The following is a 15,244-nucleotide window of genomic DNA, read 5'->3' as shown; positions in this document are numbered from 1 at the left end:
TCAAATTTTGGCGCCGTTGCCGGGGATTAGCAACTTTGCTAATCCCTTGGATTGTTATTTTCGTTTTCTTATTAGATCAGATTCTTATGTTATTTTGTTTCTTGTTTTAGGTACTTGTTTATGACTCGGAGTTCTAATCCGGTTCACGAACATATTTTAGACTTTGACGACGATTTTGAGCGTGAGTTGAGACGTAAGAGGAAGAACCCGGAACCTAGTGAATCAAGTGCAAGTTCCGAGTCCGTTTCTGAATTTGAAGAAGAAGTGGAAGACATGGCAGCGGACAACCGAACAATCAAGGAGCTTTCCGCTTCGGGATTGGCCAATGCCGCACCCTTGTGCATCCAATACCCAAGGGCAGCTCAAGACAAGACTGCCGAGTTCGAATTAAAGTCAAGCCTGTTACATCACATTCTGAAGTACCATGGGTTATCCATGGAAGATCCGAACAAGCACTTGAAGGAGTTTGAAGTCGTTTGCTCAAGCATGACTCCGGTGAACGTGGATGAAAGCATCTTAAAGATGAAGGCCTTTCCCTTTTCTCTCCAAGAGAAAGCGAAAGATTGGTTGTACGAATTGGCTTCCGGAACTGTCACATCATGGGAGAGCATGAAACGAGCTTACTTGGAGAAGTTTTTCCCAACTTCTCGAGTCATCCTCCTACGCAAAAGGATAAGTGGAATTCAACAAGATGAAGGTGAATCCTTTCCTACTTATTATGAACGTTTTAAATCTCTTGTTGCTTCATGTCCACAACATCAAATGAAGGAGGAACTACTTCTCCAATACTTTTACGAGGGACTTCTACCTATTGAACGTCAAATGCTAGATGCCTCAGCGGGAGGAGCCTTGGTGGACAAGACCCCCACGGCTGCAAAGACCTTGATTGCTAATCGAGCATTGAACGCTCAACAATACGAAGGCGTTGGACAGAGGAGTACCCCACGGCAACACCAAGTCAATGAGGTAAGTGCCATAACCGAACTTCAAAATCAAATGGCTAACCTTACTACGTTGCTTTCTCAGGTGGTGGAAGGTCCAAAAGTCAAAACCGTAGCTTCTTATGGCCTATGCTCCATGCAAGGACACCTTACGGACAAGTGCCCACAATTGATCGAGAATGGAGGGTGGGAGACACTCAATGCCGTGGGGTATGGCAACCAATACCAAACACGTGGTGATCCATTTTCTAATACTTACAATCCCGGTTGGCGTGATCATCCGAATTTCAAATGGCGAGACCCCCAACAAGGTCAACAACAAAACGGATTTAGGCAACAACCCCCGGGTTTCTATCAAAAGCCGTTGGCACCACCACAAGCCCAAGCACAACCTGCCCAAAACAATGTAGGTAATTCAAGTGATAATGATAAGATTTTTCAATTACTTACTACTTTGACGCAGGAAGTCCAAACTCAAAACAAAGAGAGGCAAATCCAAGACAAGAGGATGGACAACTTGGAGAAGCAAGTGGGACAAATTGCCGAGTTCATGGGGCAATTTCGTGAGCAAGGAAGGTTGCCTAGCTCAACGGTGGTCAATCCGAAAGGTGGATTCGAATCTGCAAAAGCTATGCATTTGCGAAGTGGAAAGCAAGTCGGATCTGACCTCAACCCATCCAAATCACGTTCCAACGAGGAGGACGAGTTGAGAATTGAAGAGGAGGAGCAAAGGCCACTCACGGCCAAGGTGGAACCAAATGTGCCGCAAGTTCCAAGTGATCCCAAGTCGTCCAATTCATCCAATAAAGGTAAAAACGTGTCAAGTTCGGTTCCTACTAATGATTTTCCTGCGAATGTTCCTTTTCCTAGTAGGTTTAAGCAAACAAAGAAAGAAGAAGCGGAAAAGGACATCTTGGAGACGTTTCGGAAAGTTCAAGTCAATATCCCCCTTTTGGATGCAATCAAGCAAGTCCCGAGGTACGCCAAGTTCTTGAAGGAACTTTGCACCAATAGGAGGAGGATTTCGACCAAGGAGGAGGTCAAAGTAGGTGAAAACGTCTCAGCCATCTTACAACGCAAGCTGCCCCCAAAATGCAAAGATCCGGGTAGTTTTACAATTCTGTGTGTTATTGGTAATTCTAGGTTTGAATCTGCCATGTTAGACCTAGGTGCATCTATAAATGTCATGCCATATTCAATTTATGCATCTATGAACCTAGGAGCGTTGAAAAACGATGGTGTGATCATACAATTAGCCGATAGATCTAATGCCTATCCAAAGGGAGTCTTGGAAGATGTGTTAGTGCAGGTTAATCATTTGATCTTCCCGGCGGACTTCTACGTACTTGAGATGGATGAATCGGACCATGCCCCTTCATTGCCCATCCTCCTCGGAAGGCCATTCATGAAAACTGCTCGGATGAAGATTGACGTCTTTAAAGGCACATTGACGATGGAATTTGATGGGGAAGTTATTAATTTTAATCTTTCTGATTCTATAAAGTACCCTAGTGAGAATCATTCATGTTTTGCTATTGATGTAATTGACTCTTTGTCGCAGGACTATTTTGACAAATTGAACAACGATGCACTTGAATTGGTCATTGCACAAGGCATGGACAAGAAAAACATTGAAGCCACAACCATGGGAACCTACGGCATGCATGATCATTCTTTTGCCGTGCCCCCTAATGATGAGGTCATTGAGATGGTGGCTGCCCTCGAGTCATTACCATCACAATCGGGTAAGTATTCGGACCCTATTTTAAGTTCAGTTTCGGCTAATAAAATGCTTCCCTCAGTTGTGCAGCCACCTACACTTGAACTTAAGCCGTTGCCTAGTCATTTGAAGTACGTTTTCTTGGGCGAGGATGACACGTTGCCCGTCATTATTTCATCCTCACTCACGGCACAAGAAGAGAGCAAATTGGTGCGAGTGCTTAAGGAGTACAGAACGGCAATTGGATGGACCTTGGCCGACATCAAAGGAATTAGCCCTACTACATGCATGCATCGCATACTTCTAGAGGAGGGGTCCAAAACATCCCGAGAGGCTCAACGCCGTCTCAACCCTCCGATGATGGAAGTTGTGAAGAATGAGGTAATCAAGCTTTTGGATTGTGGAGTAATCTATCCAATCTCAGATAGTAAGTGGGTCTCACCCGTTCAATGCGTTCCGAAGAAATCTGGAGTGACTGTGGTTGCAAATGCCGAGAATGAACTTGTTCCTCAACGCATTCAAACCGGTTGGAGGGTGTGCATCGATTATAGGAAGCTAAACGCCGCAACAAGGAAGGATCACTTCCCATTGCCGTTCATCGACCAAATGCTTGAGAGGTTAGCCGGTTATGCTTTCTATTGTTTTCTTGATGGTTATTCTGGTTATAATCAAATTGTCATAACACCCGAAGATCAAGAAAAAACCACTTTTACATGCCCCTTCGGTACTTTTGCATATCGTCGCATGCCTTTTGGTTTATGTAATGCACCTGCTACATTTCAACGATGCATGATGAGCATATTTTTTTATTATGTTGAGAAAATCATTGAAGTGTTTATGGATGATTTTAGCGTGTTTGGTGATTCTTTTGATGGTTGCTTGCATAATCTTAGTTTAATCTTAAAACGTTGCGTTGAAACTAACCTTGTTCTTAATTGGGAGAAATGCCATTTCATGGTTAAACAAGGCATAGTTTTAGGTCATATAGTCTCTGAAAACGGTATTGAGGTCGATAAGTCGAAAATAGATCTTGTACGTCACTTACCCTCTCCAACTTCGGTTAGAGAGGTTCGTTCTTTTCTTGGCCATGCAGGATTCTATCGTAGGTTTATCAAGGATTTCTCGAAGGTTGCACAACCTCTTTGCCGTCTCCTACAAAAAGACGTGACGTTTGAATTCAACAAGGAGTGCACGACATCATTCAACCAACTTAAGGAGTTGTTGACCACGGCACCCATCATTGTTCCACCGGATTGGAGTTTACCGTTCGAGCTCATGTGTGATGCATCCGACTATGCTTTAGGAGCAGTTTTAGGACAAAGAAAGGACAAGAGGCCGCATGTCATCTACTACGCCTCACGGACATTGAACGATGCACAATTGAACTACTCCACTACGGAAAAAGAACTTCTTGCCGTTGTCTTTGCTTTAGATAAATTTCGATCATATCTAATTGGTACTAAAGTAATTGTTTTCACTGATCATGCAGCTCTGAAGTACTTGCTCACTAAAAAGGAGGCCAAGCCACGGCTAATTCGATGGATGTTGCTACTTCAAGAGTTCGACATAGAGATTCGGGACAAGAAGGGAAGTGAAAACGTGGTGGCTGACCACCTAAGCCGAATGGTGCACAATGAAGAGGCCCTACCCATTGCCGAGACATTCCCCGATGAACAATTGCTGTCCATTAAGGTTAGTGCACCTTGGTATGCCGATATTGTTAATTTTTTGGTGTCAAAACGTATTCCAAGTGAGTTCACTAGGCACCAACGTGATAAACTTAGGCATGATGCACGGTTTTATGTGTGGGATGATCCGTACTTATGGAAATTTTGCCCCGATCAGATTATACGTCGTTGTGTGCACGATTCTGAATGTCATTCAATTTTGAGTTTTTGTCACACATATGCATGTGGAGGGCACTTTGGCACACAACGCACGGCCCTCAAAGTGTTACAATGTGGATTTTATTGGCCTAGTATTTTTAAGGATGCTAGAACGTTTTGCTTAACATGTGATAAATGCCAAAGAATGGGTGGTATTAGTGCCAAGGACCAAATGCCGCAGGTTTCTATCCTAAATGTTGAAATTTTTTATGTTTGGGGTATTGATTTTATGGGTCCCTTCCCTTCATCGTATGGTTTCATGTATATTTTGCTTGCGGTTGATTATGTGTCAAAATGGGTGGAAGCCAAGGCCACCCGGACTAATGATTCTAAAGTGGTTGCAGATTTTATTAGAACTAACATTTTTGCAAGGTTTGGAATGCCACGAGTGATCATTAGTGATGGAGGGTCACACTTTTGCAATCGGACCACCCATAAGGTTTCTACACCTTACCATCCTCAAACGAATGGCCAAGCCGAGGTTTCCAACCGAGAGATCAAGCAAATACTTGAGAAGACCGTTGGGCCAACAAGGAAGGATTGGAGCTTACGGTTAGATGATGCACTTTGGGCGTATCGTACGGCGTACAAAACCCCCATTGGGATGTCCCCTTTTCGACTTGTCTATGGCAAGGCGTGCCATCTTCCCATGGAGTTGGAGCATAAAGCTCTTTGGGCCGTCAAGAAGTTCAACATGCACTTAGATGAAGCTTGATGAAATACGGCACGAGGCATATGATAATGCAAGCATTTACAAGCAAAAGACCAAAGCTTTCCATGACAACATGATCCGTGGGAAATCATTCTCAATTGGGCAGAAAGTGCTATTGTTCAATTCCCGTTTACGTTTGTTTCCCGGTAAGTTACGTTCTAAGTGGATTGGACCTTTTGTCATTACTAATGTTTTTGTTCATGGTGCAGTCCAAATCCAAAGCTTGAAAACGGGACACGAATTCAAGGTGAACGGGCATCGTTTGAAGCCCTATTATGACACCTTTGTGGAGCATGCCGTAGATGACATACCCTTGGAAGCCGTGAGCCCTAGTAAGGAGTGAATGAGGTCTTCGTCCGGCTGTACGACGTTAAAGCAAGCGCTACTTGGGAGGCAACCCATGCATTCAACAAAGGAAGACCAAGAAAGCACTCCAATTCCAGATTTGCGTTCCTAAACTCTTCTCTTTGTTGTTGATTTTGTTTCTACCATGTTAGGTTGTTAGATGTTGTTTTGTTTGTTTGTTTGTTATTTGTGTGAGTTTATGCTTGAAACATTGAGGACAATGTTTGATTTAAGTGTGGGGGGGGTAACCAAAGTGTTTTGATGCAAATTCGTAGGGTTTTGTCACCCATAATTTCAAATGTTGTTTCTTGCTGTTTTTAGGTGTTTTTAGGCTGTTTTGGTGTGTTTTAGTATTTGTTGTTCTAAAAATCCGAAAATCCCAGAAAAAATTGAAAAAAATTGTTTTGAAAACCCAAAAAGAGTTGTTTTTAAGTTGTTTGTGTCTTAGGGTACCTTCCAACACAATGATGAGGATTCAGCTTGTAATTGCATGACTGTTAAAGAGAATGATTAACATGGATGAAAGTTTGATTTACTCTTTGTTTATGCTTGGTTGTGGTTATAACTTATGACTTCACATGCAAACATAAAAGAAAAAAATCAGTTTTTTTGTAACATGCTTGAAGGAAGGAACTCAAACTAACGCTACAACCTTGTGAGACTTGAGCCTAAACGTTCATTTGGAGAGTTAAAATCTGTGCATTCTTGTTTTCTAAAGTCGTTGCATGATCTCATTATTCTTTGCTTGGTTACTACTTAGAAGGCGTTTCATCATTTAGTTCCAAACACTAGAACTCATGCCCAATTCATTCAAAGCATGTTATTGATTTGCATAACACATATTCAAGATGAAGTTGTGTAGTGACCACCATAGCCAAATTGCCATATTTCCCTATTTCATTTGTTTTGTAGGATTTAACCCCGTTGAGCCTTGTGTAGCCTACTTTCTTTGTTAACCCACAATTATCCTCACCTAGCCTAGAGTAGGACCACCCATACCTTTGTTCTTGAAGCATAGTAAAAGCATAACTCAAGATGAATTCCTTTTGATCATTGCATTGCAGAAAACAAGTGTGGGGGAAGGATTCTTGATATATAGGTGTGCCAAAGTCTTGAATGAGGCACGACAAAGAAAAGAAAAGAAAAGAAAAAAAAAATTTCGTGGAAAATAAGAAGAGAAAAAAGAAAAGTTGTGAAAAGAATGAAAAAGGAGTGAAACGATGTGAAAAGGTGTTCTCAAGTGTTGTTTGTTGAAGGAAGGGTCCAAAACATTGAATTCGGCCCTAATTGATTGCTTGAACCTTCCCTTTAAATTTAAAAGTTGATTTCGGCATTCTAAGGGGAATTCTAAGTTCAATTTCATTATGTTGCTTACTAGTGCTTTAAAGAACGTTTGTTTTCCCTATCCTTTCATTGTTAGCCAACTCCCCAAGCCCCGTTACAACCCTTGACTTTAATCTTGAGTGTTGTGTGTTTCAATTTGTGGAGTTTGAATTTGGTTTGAGTATATGGTGTCACTGGTTCTCGCATCTAAGTAGTAGCGTTCCATTCATGAGATCATATCTAAACATGTTATTAACTCCGGAAATTGCGTTCTTTGTTATACATATATGTGAGCATTCGTTTTCATATTTACATCTATCTTCTCACATATAACTAGTATAGGGTGTGTAGTCAGAAAATCTGTGTGAAAATAGAGTGCATATCTTGTAAGGAATTGAGGAAATTCTCTAAGGCATGTTACTACATTCAAAATCATGTTTTAATTGGTTATGTGTGAACTAATGAGTAGTGACTATGATTAAATAAATGCTTAAGCGTAAAGAAGGCTAAAATCTGTGGGAATGATGATTTTTAACATGTCATGTGCATTGGAAATCCCTGAGGCAATTGTTGGAAGGTGTAGGTTGTGTTTTACTCGTTTTACTTCCTTTAGTTACTTAGTTTCATTTTGTTTTGCTCGAGGACTAGCAAAAGCTAAGTGTGGGGGAATTTGATAGGAGCATATTTATGCACCTTAGTTTAGCTTGTTCTTGTGCATTTATAGTGTTTTTCCTTACTAAAGTAGTCTTTTAAGCTAGTTTTATGTATTTTCAGGTTTTAAGGGCAAAGTATGCAAAAGGATGCATTTTGGAGCCTTTTGGAGCAAATTAGAGCTTGGAATGGATATCATATGCTTGGAGCCAAGAGGATTGACGAAATTGAAGACTTGAAGATGATGATTCCTACTTGAGCAAGGGTTTCCTAGTTGAATTAGGATTCCTAGTTGAAATGGGTTTCCTAGTTGAATTAGGATTCCTAGAAGAACAAAGTTTCCTACTCAAACAAGGTTTCCTACTTGAAGTAGGAAAGTTAAATCCAAATGGTCTCAAGTGAAGCAACAAAGAAGTTTTCCAAGTCCAAGAAGGAAAAGGAGTCCAAGATGAAGAAGGACTGACAAAGACAAGGTTTCCTAATCCTAATAGGCAAAGTTTCCAAGTGCAATGAGGAGTCCTTATCCATTTAGGGCACCTTATCCATTTAGGATACCTTATCCTTGTTCTAGAAACCTTATCCACCCTTGCCGTGAGTTTTCCTTGCATTAGAGGGTTTCTAGAAGCCCTAATCTGCCCTATCCTTTAGTGCCGCACCTATCCCTTCTTAGAAAGCTGATTTCCCTTGCCTTGCAAGGCATTCTAGAAGCCTTATCACCTTATCTCCTTACCTGCCGCACCTAGGAAGCATTATCCCTTTTTATTTCTGATTTCTAAGCCTATTTCCTTGTGGATTTGGGTTATTCAAGTCCATATCTGATTACACTAGGGTTTTAAGTGCCTATATATACTCATATTAACCCCTAGATCAGACCACCACCTCTCATACACATTCATTCATTCCAGAAATTCATCCAACCTTCTCCACACCCTTGCCGCAGCCACCAAACACCTTTCTCCTTCCCCTAAACACTACTATATCGCTCCACGACCATGCATCCATACACCTAAGGCCCTAAAACCTGTCCCTAGACCTTTGCCGCACCAAGGAGGAGGAGAAGGAAACTCAAAAGTTCATGCAATTCGAGTTCGCGTCGCTGGAATTTCTAGGTGTTTCTTTTCCTTTGATTTCAATGTTTAATTTCAATTCTCTTTGTTTTGTGCGTATGAGGAACTAAACCCCCCCTTGGCTAGGGGGGGATTCGAAATACATGTTTATGCTTGCGATATGATTTGATTACTTCTAATTGCGTTTCATAAGTTGTGAATTCAATTTACTTATCTATGTGAATTACATTGATTTGTGTGTGTTGGTTGAGAGTGCACGCTTAATTATCATGCATAAATTGGATGCTAGGATATAAGGAAATTTCACCTAATCGTTATGGAATTATATTCACAAGTAGTAAAAGTTGATGATCTCAATTGCGTTAAGTAAATTCTTGGCATAAGTTTCATGCAATTCATAGTAACGAGTGCTTCGTCAATGCTTATGGTTTTCAAAGAACTTAATGATTCTTGCTTGTATCTCTATTATGCAATTCATGTAGGGAACTTGTGGGGAATGCTTTGGGTTGTCGTATGCAATCATCCAATTCAATAACGTTAGGAAAATCTGAGGGTTAATTAGTGCAATTCACGGTTAATCTGGGGCGTTGAGAATTCATGGGTTATTGAGTAGCAATTGGAAATCGTTTTATATGCAAGTATAACATGTGTGGAGATGAACCCCTTAGCTAGCTTTCCATCCATTCAATTCCATCAAATTCGTTTTTACAATCTGTTCTAATTTAAAAAGTTTGTTTTGTTTTTAATTTCGTCCAAAACCAATCCCCCTTTACTTCGTTGAGTCATAGTAGTTAGAAATCACTTTAGTTTGTGTTTTTAAGTGTCTTAGGTCAAGTTAAAACCAATTTTCGTCCAAGTTGTGTCTAGTATTCAAAACTGCCCAGATTGTGTTTTTAAGGCAGTTTTGAGTGTTTTGGTGCTGTTTTGAGTCTTTTGGTTTGTTTTGGTGTTTTAAAGTTTAGTTTTGCATTCTTTGAGTCTAGTATAGTGTTTTATTTTGTGTTTTTACGTTTTTGAGTCAAATCCAAGTGATTAACAATCCCTCCTAATCCCCGGTCCAGAACGATCCCTACTTACATTCTTCACTACAATTGATAAAAAGAGGGTTTAATTTGTGTGCGTATAATTCTCATATCACTCATTGTTTCTCTCAAGAACATACTATTGATTACCTGGGTACCTTTCAATCCAGTTGTAAGACACACTATTGTCATGATCATTTTGGCTTTAGTTGCAATCAATCACTAGAATCTTAGATAATTGGATATAAAAAATGCATTTATGCATGGAGATTTGCAAAAACAAGTATACATGAAGCAACTTTAGAGAGTTGTTGATTTATCTCATCCTTCTCATGTATGTAAGTTGATCAAATCACAATATGGACTAAAACAGGCTCCAAGAGCTTGGAATTCAAAATTCACAAGTTATTTGAGAGTTCTGGGATTCAAAGCTTCAACCTCAAATAAGGATCTCTTTGTTAAACAAGATGAGTAAGACATTATCATCTTGTTACTCTATGTAGATGATATTATCCTAACTAGATCTAGTTCTATAAAAGTACAAAAGGTGGTGCAAGAACTATCAGAGGTGTTTGAGTTATGGGACAACTTACTTACTTTTTGGGTTTGTAGGTTAAGTATAAAAAGATTAGGAATATATTTGTTAACCAATCTAAGTATGTGAAAGATTTGATACATAAGGCTGTAATGAATGAAAACCTGCAAATACTCCATGTAAACCTCATCATCAAATGTTACAAATAAAAGGGGAGTCATTATCAAATCGAACAATATACAAAAGCATAGTTGGCTCACTATAGTATTTGACCTTCACTAAGCCAGATATTGCTTTTGTAGTTAATACAATGTGTCAATTCATGAGTACACCAATTGATATGCATTTTGGAGCTATTAAAAGGATTATCAAGTATCTCTAAGGAATAATCAATACTAGTATCAGTTTTTCTACAAACACAGTGACAATGCTAAATGCATTCTTAGACTTTGATTGGGCAGCAGATTTGAATACTCGAAGATCAATAATATGATATTTGGTTTATTTAGGGAACAATCCTATCTCATGGCAGTCAAAGAAACAGAACTCAGTGTCCAAAAGTTCCACTGATGCATAATACAAAGCCTTGGCATATATTGTTGTAGGTATTGCTTGGATAAGGAATGTACGTAAGGATTTAGGGGTGTTTGTTTCCAATCCACCAACAATTCACTGTGACAATATGTCTGCTACTGCATTAAGTGCAAATCCAATTTTTCACTTAAGGATAAAACACCTAGGTATAGATTATCATTTTGTAAGAGAGAGAATGCAACAAGGTGATTTATAGGTTCAGTATATACCAACTAAGAAACAAAATGCAAATGTGTTAAGTAAAGGCCTTCATAGCCCTGCATTTATCAAACATTGTAACAATCTCAAACAGCAGAATCCCAGCTGAGATTGAGGGGAGATTTTGGATATATCATTACTGCCACATAACTACTATTGATAATTTGCCACATCATTGATGATAGTTAAGGAAGTTATGGAGTGCCACATCATTTGATAGAGTTAGTTAGTTGTTAGAAGTTTGTTACATTGCTAGCTTGCACACTGAGCTACTCTCAACTATATAGGTTGTATTGATTCAATCATTGTACTATGTTGACAATTCTAAGTAATATAAAATGCTAAATTCTCTCAACTCTTTCATTCTTTTCTTCTTCATACTCTTCATACTTTTCTGCAATTCCTCCATTGCTGCATATTGTGATGTATGTTATCATGTATTTTTGTATTAGTGGCGGTTCAGTATAAGAGATAATGAAATAAATTAGTTCAAAATCATCATTCACGAGATTCGAGTAAAAAAATTTCGCTTACAAGTGAAGAGAAATACTAGACCATAGTACTATGTTTGGATGAAGAAATTTAAGATTACTAAGAAATTTTAAAATGATGGAAATTGAAATGACGGGATTCTATTTTATAAAATTTGTGAATTTTCTTGTTTGGTTAACATAAAGGAACAGTAGAATTGAATACGGAATTTGTTATCTATAAACTAGGTCTGCCAGCATTCCATTGAGGCTTCTGAATCCATCATATACTGGTAGCATCCTTGGGGCCTAGCAAGCTGGGTAGCTATTTCTCAAGAGTCCAATCCGCAGCATGTGTCATCAAAATCTTAGGTAGTTTATACATATAACTTGTTATGCCTCATGTTTAATTGGTTTTTCCCGAAAATGCTACATTTGAAATTGTTACTAGTTCAAAACTTGTAAACTTTGATGCACACAATTGTTGAAATGTAAGCTATGTTACAGACTTGAAGGTTCAAAGACAAGACCAAAGGGACTTATATCTATAATGGCCAGTTCTAGGTTTTGAATGTAACGGCTAGTTTTATGAAGCAATGAAGCATAAGATCCTAATTTAGAAATAACAGATGTAGGACTAGGACTAGAACTACTGTAAGGTTATGATTTATATATCCAGCTGTCCATTTGAAGGACTTGTACTATTTGCAATACCTGCAGATAAAAATGAAGATGATTTGAAAAATGATTGTTGAATGAATCACAATGATGTTGTCATGTGTTGTAGACTGAAAAACTTTAAAATTCCTTTTGTTCTTCCTTAATCTTGCACTTAATTATTCCTTAAACATACAAATTCTAACATGGCCTTAAAGCCTTGTTTCGATTATGATTCAAGGGGAGATTTCAACTCGAAACCCCAAAAGTCCTCGAAACCCAGTTTTCTCATTTTTCGAACCCCTTAAAACCTCTCAAAGTCTCCTTATTTTCTTACAAAATATCAATCAATACCAATGGAAATGCTAAAGCTCTAGTCTTAGCGGGAGAAAACTAAGAGTTTTGGAGTATTAAGATGAAAACCATCTTCAAATCTCATGGTCTCTAGGATTTAGTCCAGGAAAGGTATGAAGTCTCTACTGAAGAAAGTGCGGATGCTGAAAAACTTCCTCTAGGCAAGGAGATCATACTGGAAAAGAACATAACTAATGATGCCAAAGCTTTGAGGATTATTCAGAACTCTGTCTAGAACCAAGTCTTTCCCATAATAGCTCATGAAGAAACCTCAAATGGTGCATGGGACAAACTCCAAAGAGAATACAGAGGAGATGTAAAGGTAAGGAAAGTTAAATTTCAAAGTTTGAGAAGGGATTTTGAGTATGCTAGAATGAAAGAACGAGAACCCTTGAATGATTATTTCAGTAGGCTGTTTGAACTAACCTATGGAGAAGAACTTACTGATGCTAGAATAGTGCAAAAAATACTCGTCAGTCTTACTAGGAAATATGATAACATTATCAATGTTATTGAGGAGACTAAAGATCCTAATACACTAGGAATACAAGAAGTTGTAGCCTCAATTAAAGCATGTGATCGAAGGTTAAATAGGTAAAATTGGTACCAGGCAGATTATCATGTATGCAAAAATATTAATCTGCTAGACTGACTAGTTAAGCCTGTTAGTCAACTAAGACATATTTGTTAGTCAATCAATCAAAGATTTAATAACCAATTTCAAATATCAAAAACTATCCTAGTCAGCAAAGCCTCAGTTTGTTCTAAGTTATTAATGTGTCAAGTCAAAATGATTGTGAGCACATACAATTAAATATTCAAGTGATACATGTAGCATGTATATGTATGGAGATACGAGACACAATATAAATAACTTTGAACACAAGATATTTTTGGCAAAAAAACCCACATCTAGGTTAAAAAACCTCCGGGATAATCTCTAGGGATGCTATTCAATGTCAACACTCAAAGAGTCATAATCTCTAGGGATGTTGTATTTGATGAAAGAGCTAAAAGGAGTTGGAAAAGTAGAAAACAATGGAGGAAGAAATAGTAGTTATTGAAAAAAAACTCAACTTGGGAGTTGGTTAACAGACCAAGTGACAAACCTTTCATTGTTGTTAAGTGGGTATATAAGACCAAGCTCAACCTAGATGGATCTATGCAAAGGAACAAGGCAAGACTTGGTGCCAAAGGGTACTTACAGCAACCTGGAGTCAATTTCAATGAAACCTTTGCCCCAGTGGCAAGGTTGAACACCATTAAGACTCTAATAGTTTTGGCAACACAGAAGGATTGGAAATTGTTCCAATTGGATGTCAAATCAACTTTTCTCAATGATGTGCTAGAAGAAGAAGTCTATGTTGAATATCCTGAAGGTTTCCAAGTCCAAAATGAGAAGATAAGGTGTATAGGTCGAAGAAGGCTCTATATGGGCTAAAGAAAGCACCTAGAGCATGGTATGGTGAGATAGTCTCTTACTTCACCAAAAAGGGGTACCAATGAAGCTCTAGTGAAGCTACCTTGTATACCAAGAAATAAGGAAATTCTGATATTCTCATTGTATCTGTGTATGTTGATGATGTGGTATTTACAGGTAACAATGAAGAAATGCTCAACAAGTTCAAGCCTGATATGATGAACCATTATGAGATGTCTGATTTAGGGTTACTGCATCACTTTCTTGGCATTGGTGTTCTGCAAAATGATAGTGGGATTTTCATTCACCAAGTAAAGTATGCAAAGACTTTGTTGGAAAAATTTTGGTCTAAAGGACTATAAATCTGTTTGCATACCTTTGGTTGCAAATGCAAAGTTAAGCCAAGATGATGGAACTGAATCTATGGATCAAAGTCTATACAAAAACATTGTGAGCAGTTTACTCTACTCTACAAAAACATGCTGCAAGTCTTCTCTCTAGGTTCATGCATTGTCCCACAAAAACATACCTAGGAACTGCAAAAAGGGTTATGAGATATGTGCAAGGCACAATTGATTATGGGATCCACACTGAGAAAAAAACAATCCTCAATTCTAATTGGTTTCTGTGATAGTAATTGGGGAGGCGATGAAGAGGATTCAAAGAGCACTTCATATTATGCATTTTCCTTTGGATCTGGTGCTTTCTCATGGGCTTCTATCAAGCAACAAAATGTTACATTGTCTACTGCAGAAGCTGAGTATGTAGCTGCTGCATAAGTAACCTCTCAAGCCATCTGGCTTAGATTTGTGTTGAAAGATTTCGATGAGGGTCAATTGGAAGCTACTCCACTGATGTGTGACAACACATTAGCAATTGCAATGACCAAGAATTATGTATTTCATCACAAGACAAGGCACATCAAAAGAAAGTATCATTTCATCATAGATACTTTGCAACAAAATGTGATCCAGCTGATATATTGCAAAAATGAAGATGAAGTGGCTGATATCTTCACCAAACCACTGCCTAAAGAGAGGTTTACATACCTCAGAGGATTGCTAGGAATCAAGTCTGGAAATAGCTTAAAGGGGAGTGTTGAAATGTAAGCTATGTTGCAGACCTGAAGGTTTGAAGACATGACCAAAAGGACTTAAAGCTGCAACAACTAGTTTTAGGTTTTAAACGTAACGGCTAGTTTTATGAAGAAATAAAGCATAAGATCCTAGTTTCAAAAGAACAGATGCAAGACTAGGATTAGAACTAGTGTAGTGTTGGAAATTTTGAGTAGAAATTTCATTGTCCCACAATGGCCATTCCCAAAAGGTTTCCTCACTTTATAAGGCTTT

General features: G+C 38.6%; 1 protein-coding gene across 1 annotated transcript; it reads left to right on the top strand.

The window, feature by feature from the left end:
- The first annotated feature begins 17 nt into the window (after positions 1–17).
- Positions 18–14,674, top strand: LOC148696288 (uncharacterized). Its single transcript, XM_088695177.1, has 4 exons — positions 18–3,520; positions 13,630–13,854; positions 14,073–14,211; positions 14,530–14,674. Exons 1-4 carry the CDS (start codon positions 121–123, stop codon positions 14,672–14,674), a joined length of 3,909 nt encoding a protein of 1,302 aa, XP_088551303.1. The 5' UTR covers positions 18–120.
- The last annotated feature ends 570 nt before the right edge of the window (positions 14,675–15,244 follow it).

Source organism: Pyrus communis, chromosome 6 (genome assembly GCF_041283825.1).
Source record: "Pyrus communis isolate YQ-2024b chromosome 6, ASM4128382v1, whole genome shotgun sequence".
NCBI lineage: Eukaryota > Viridiplantae > Streptophyta > Magnoliopsida > Rosales > Rosaceae > Pyrus > Pyrus communis.
Note: the sequence above shows the minus strand (reverse complement) of the source record. Positions and strands in the feature narration are given on the sequence as shown.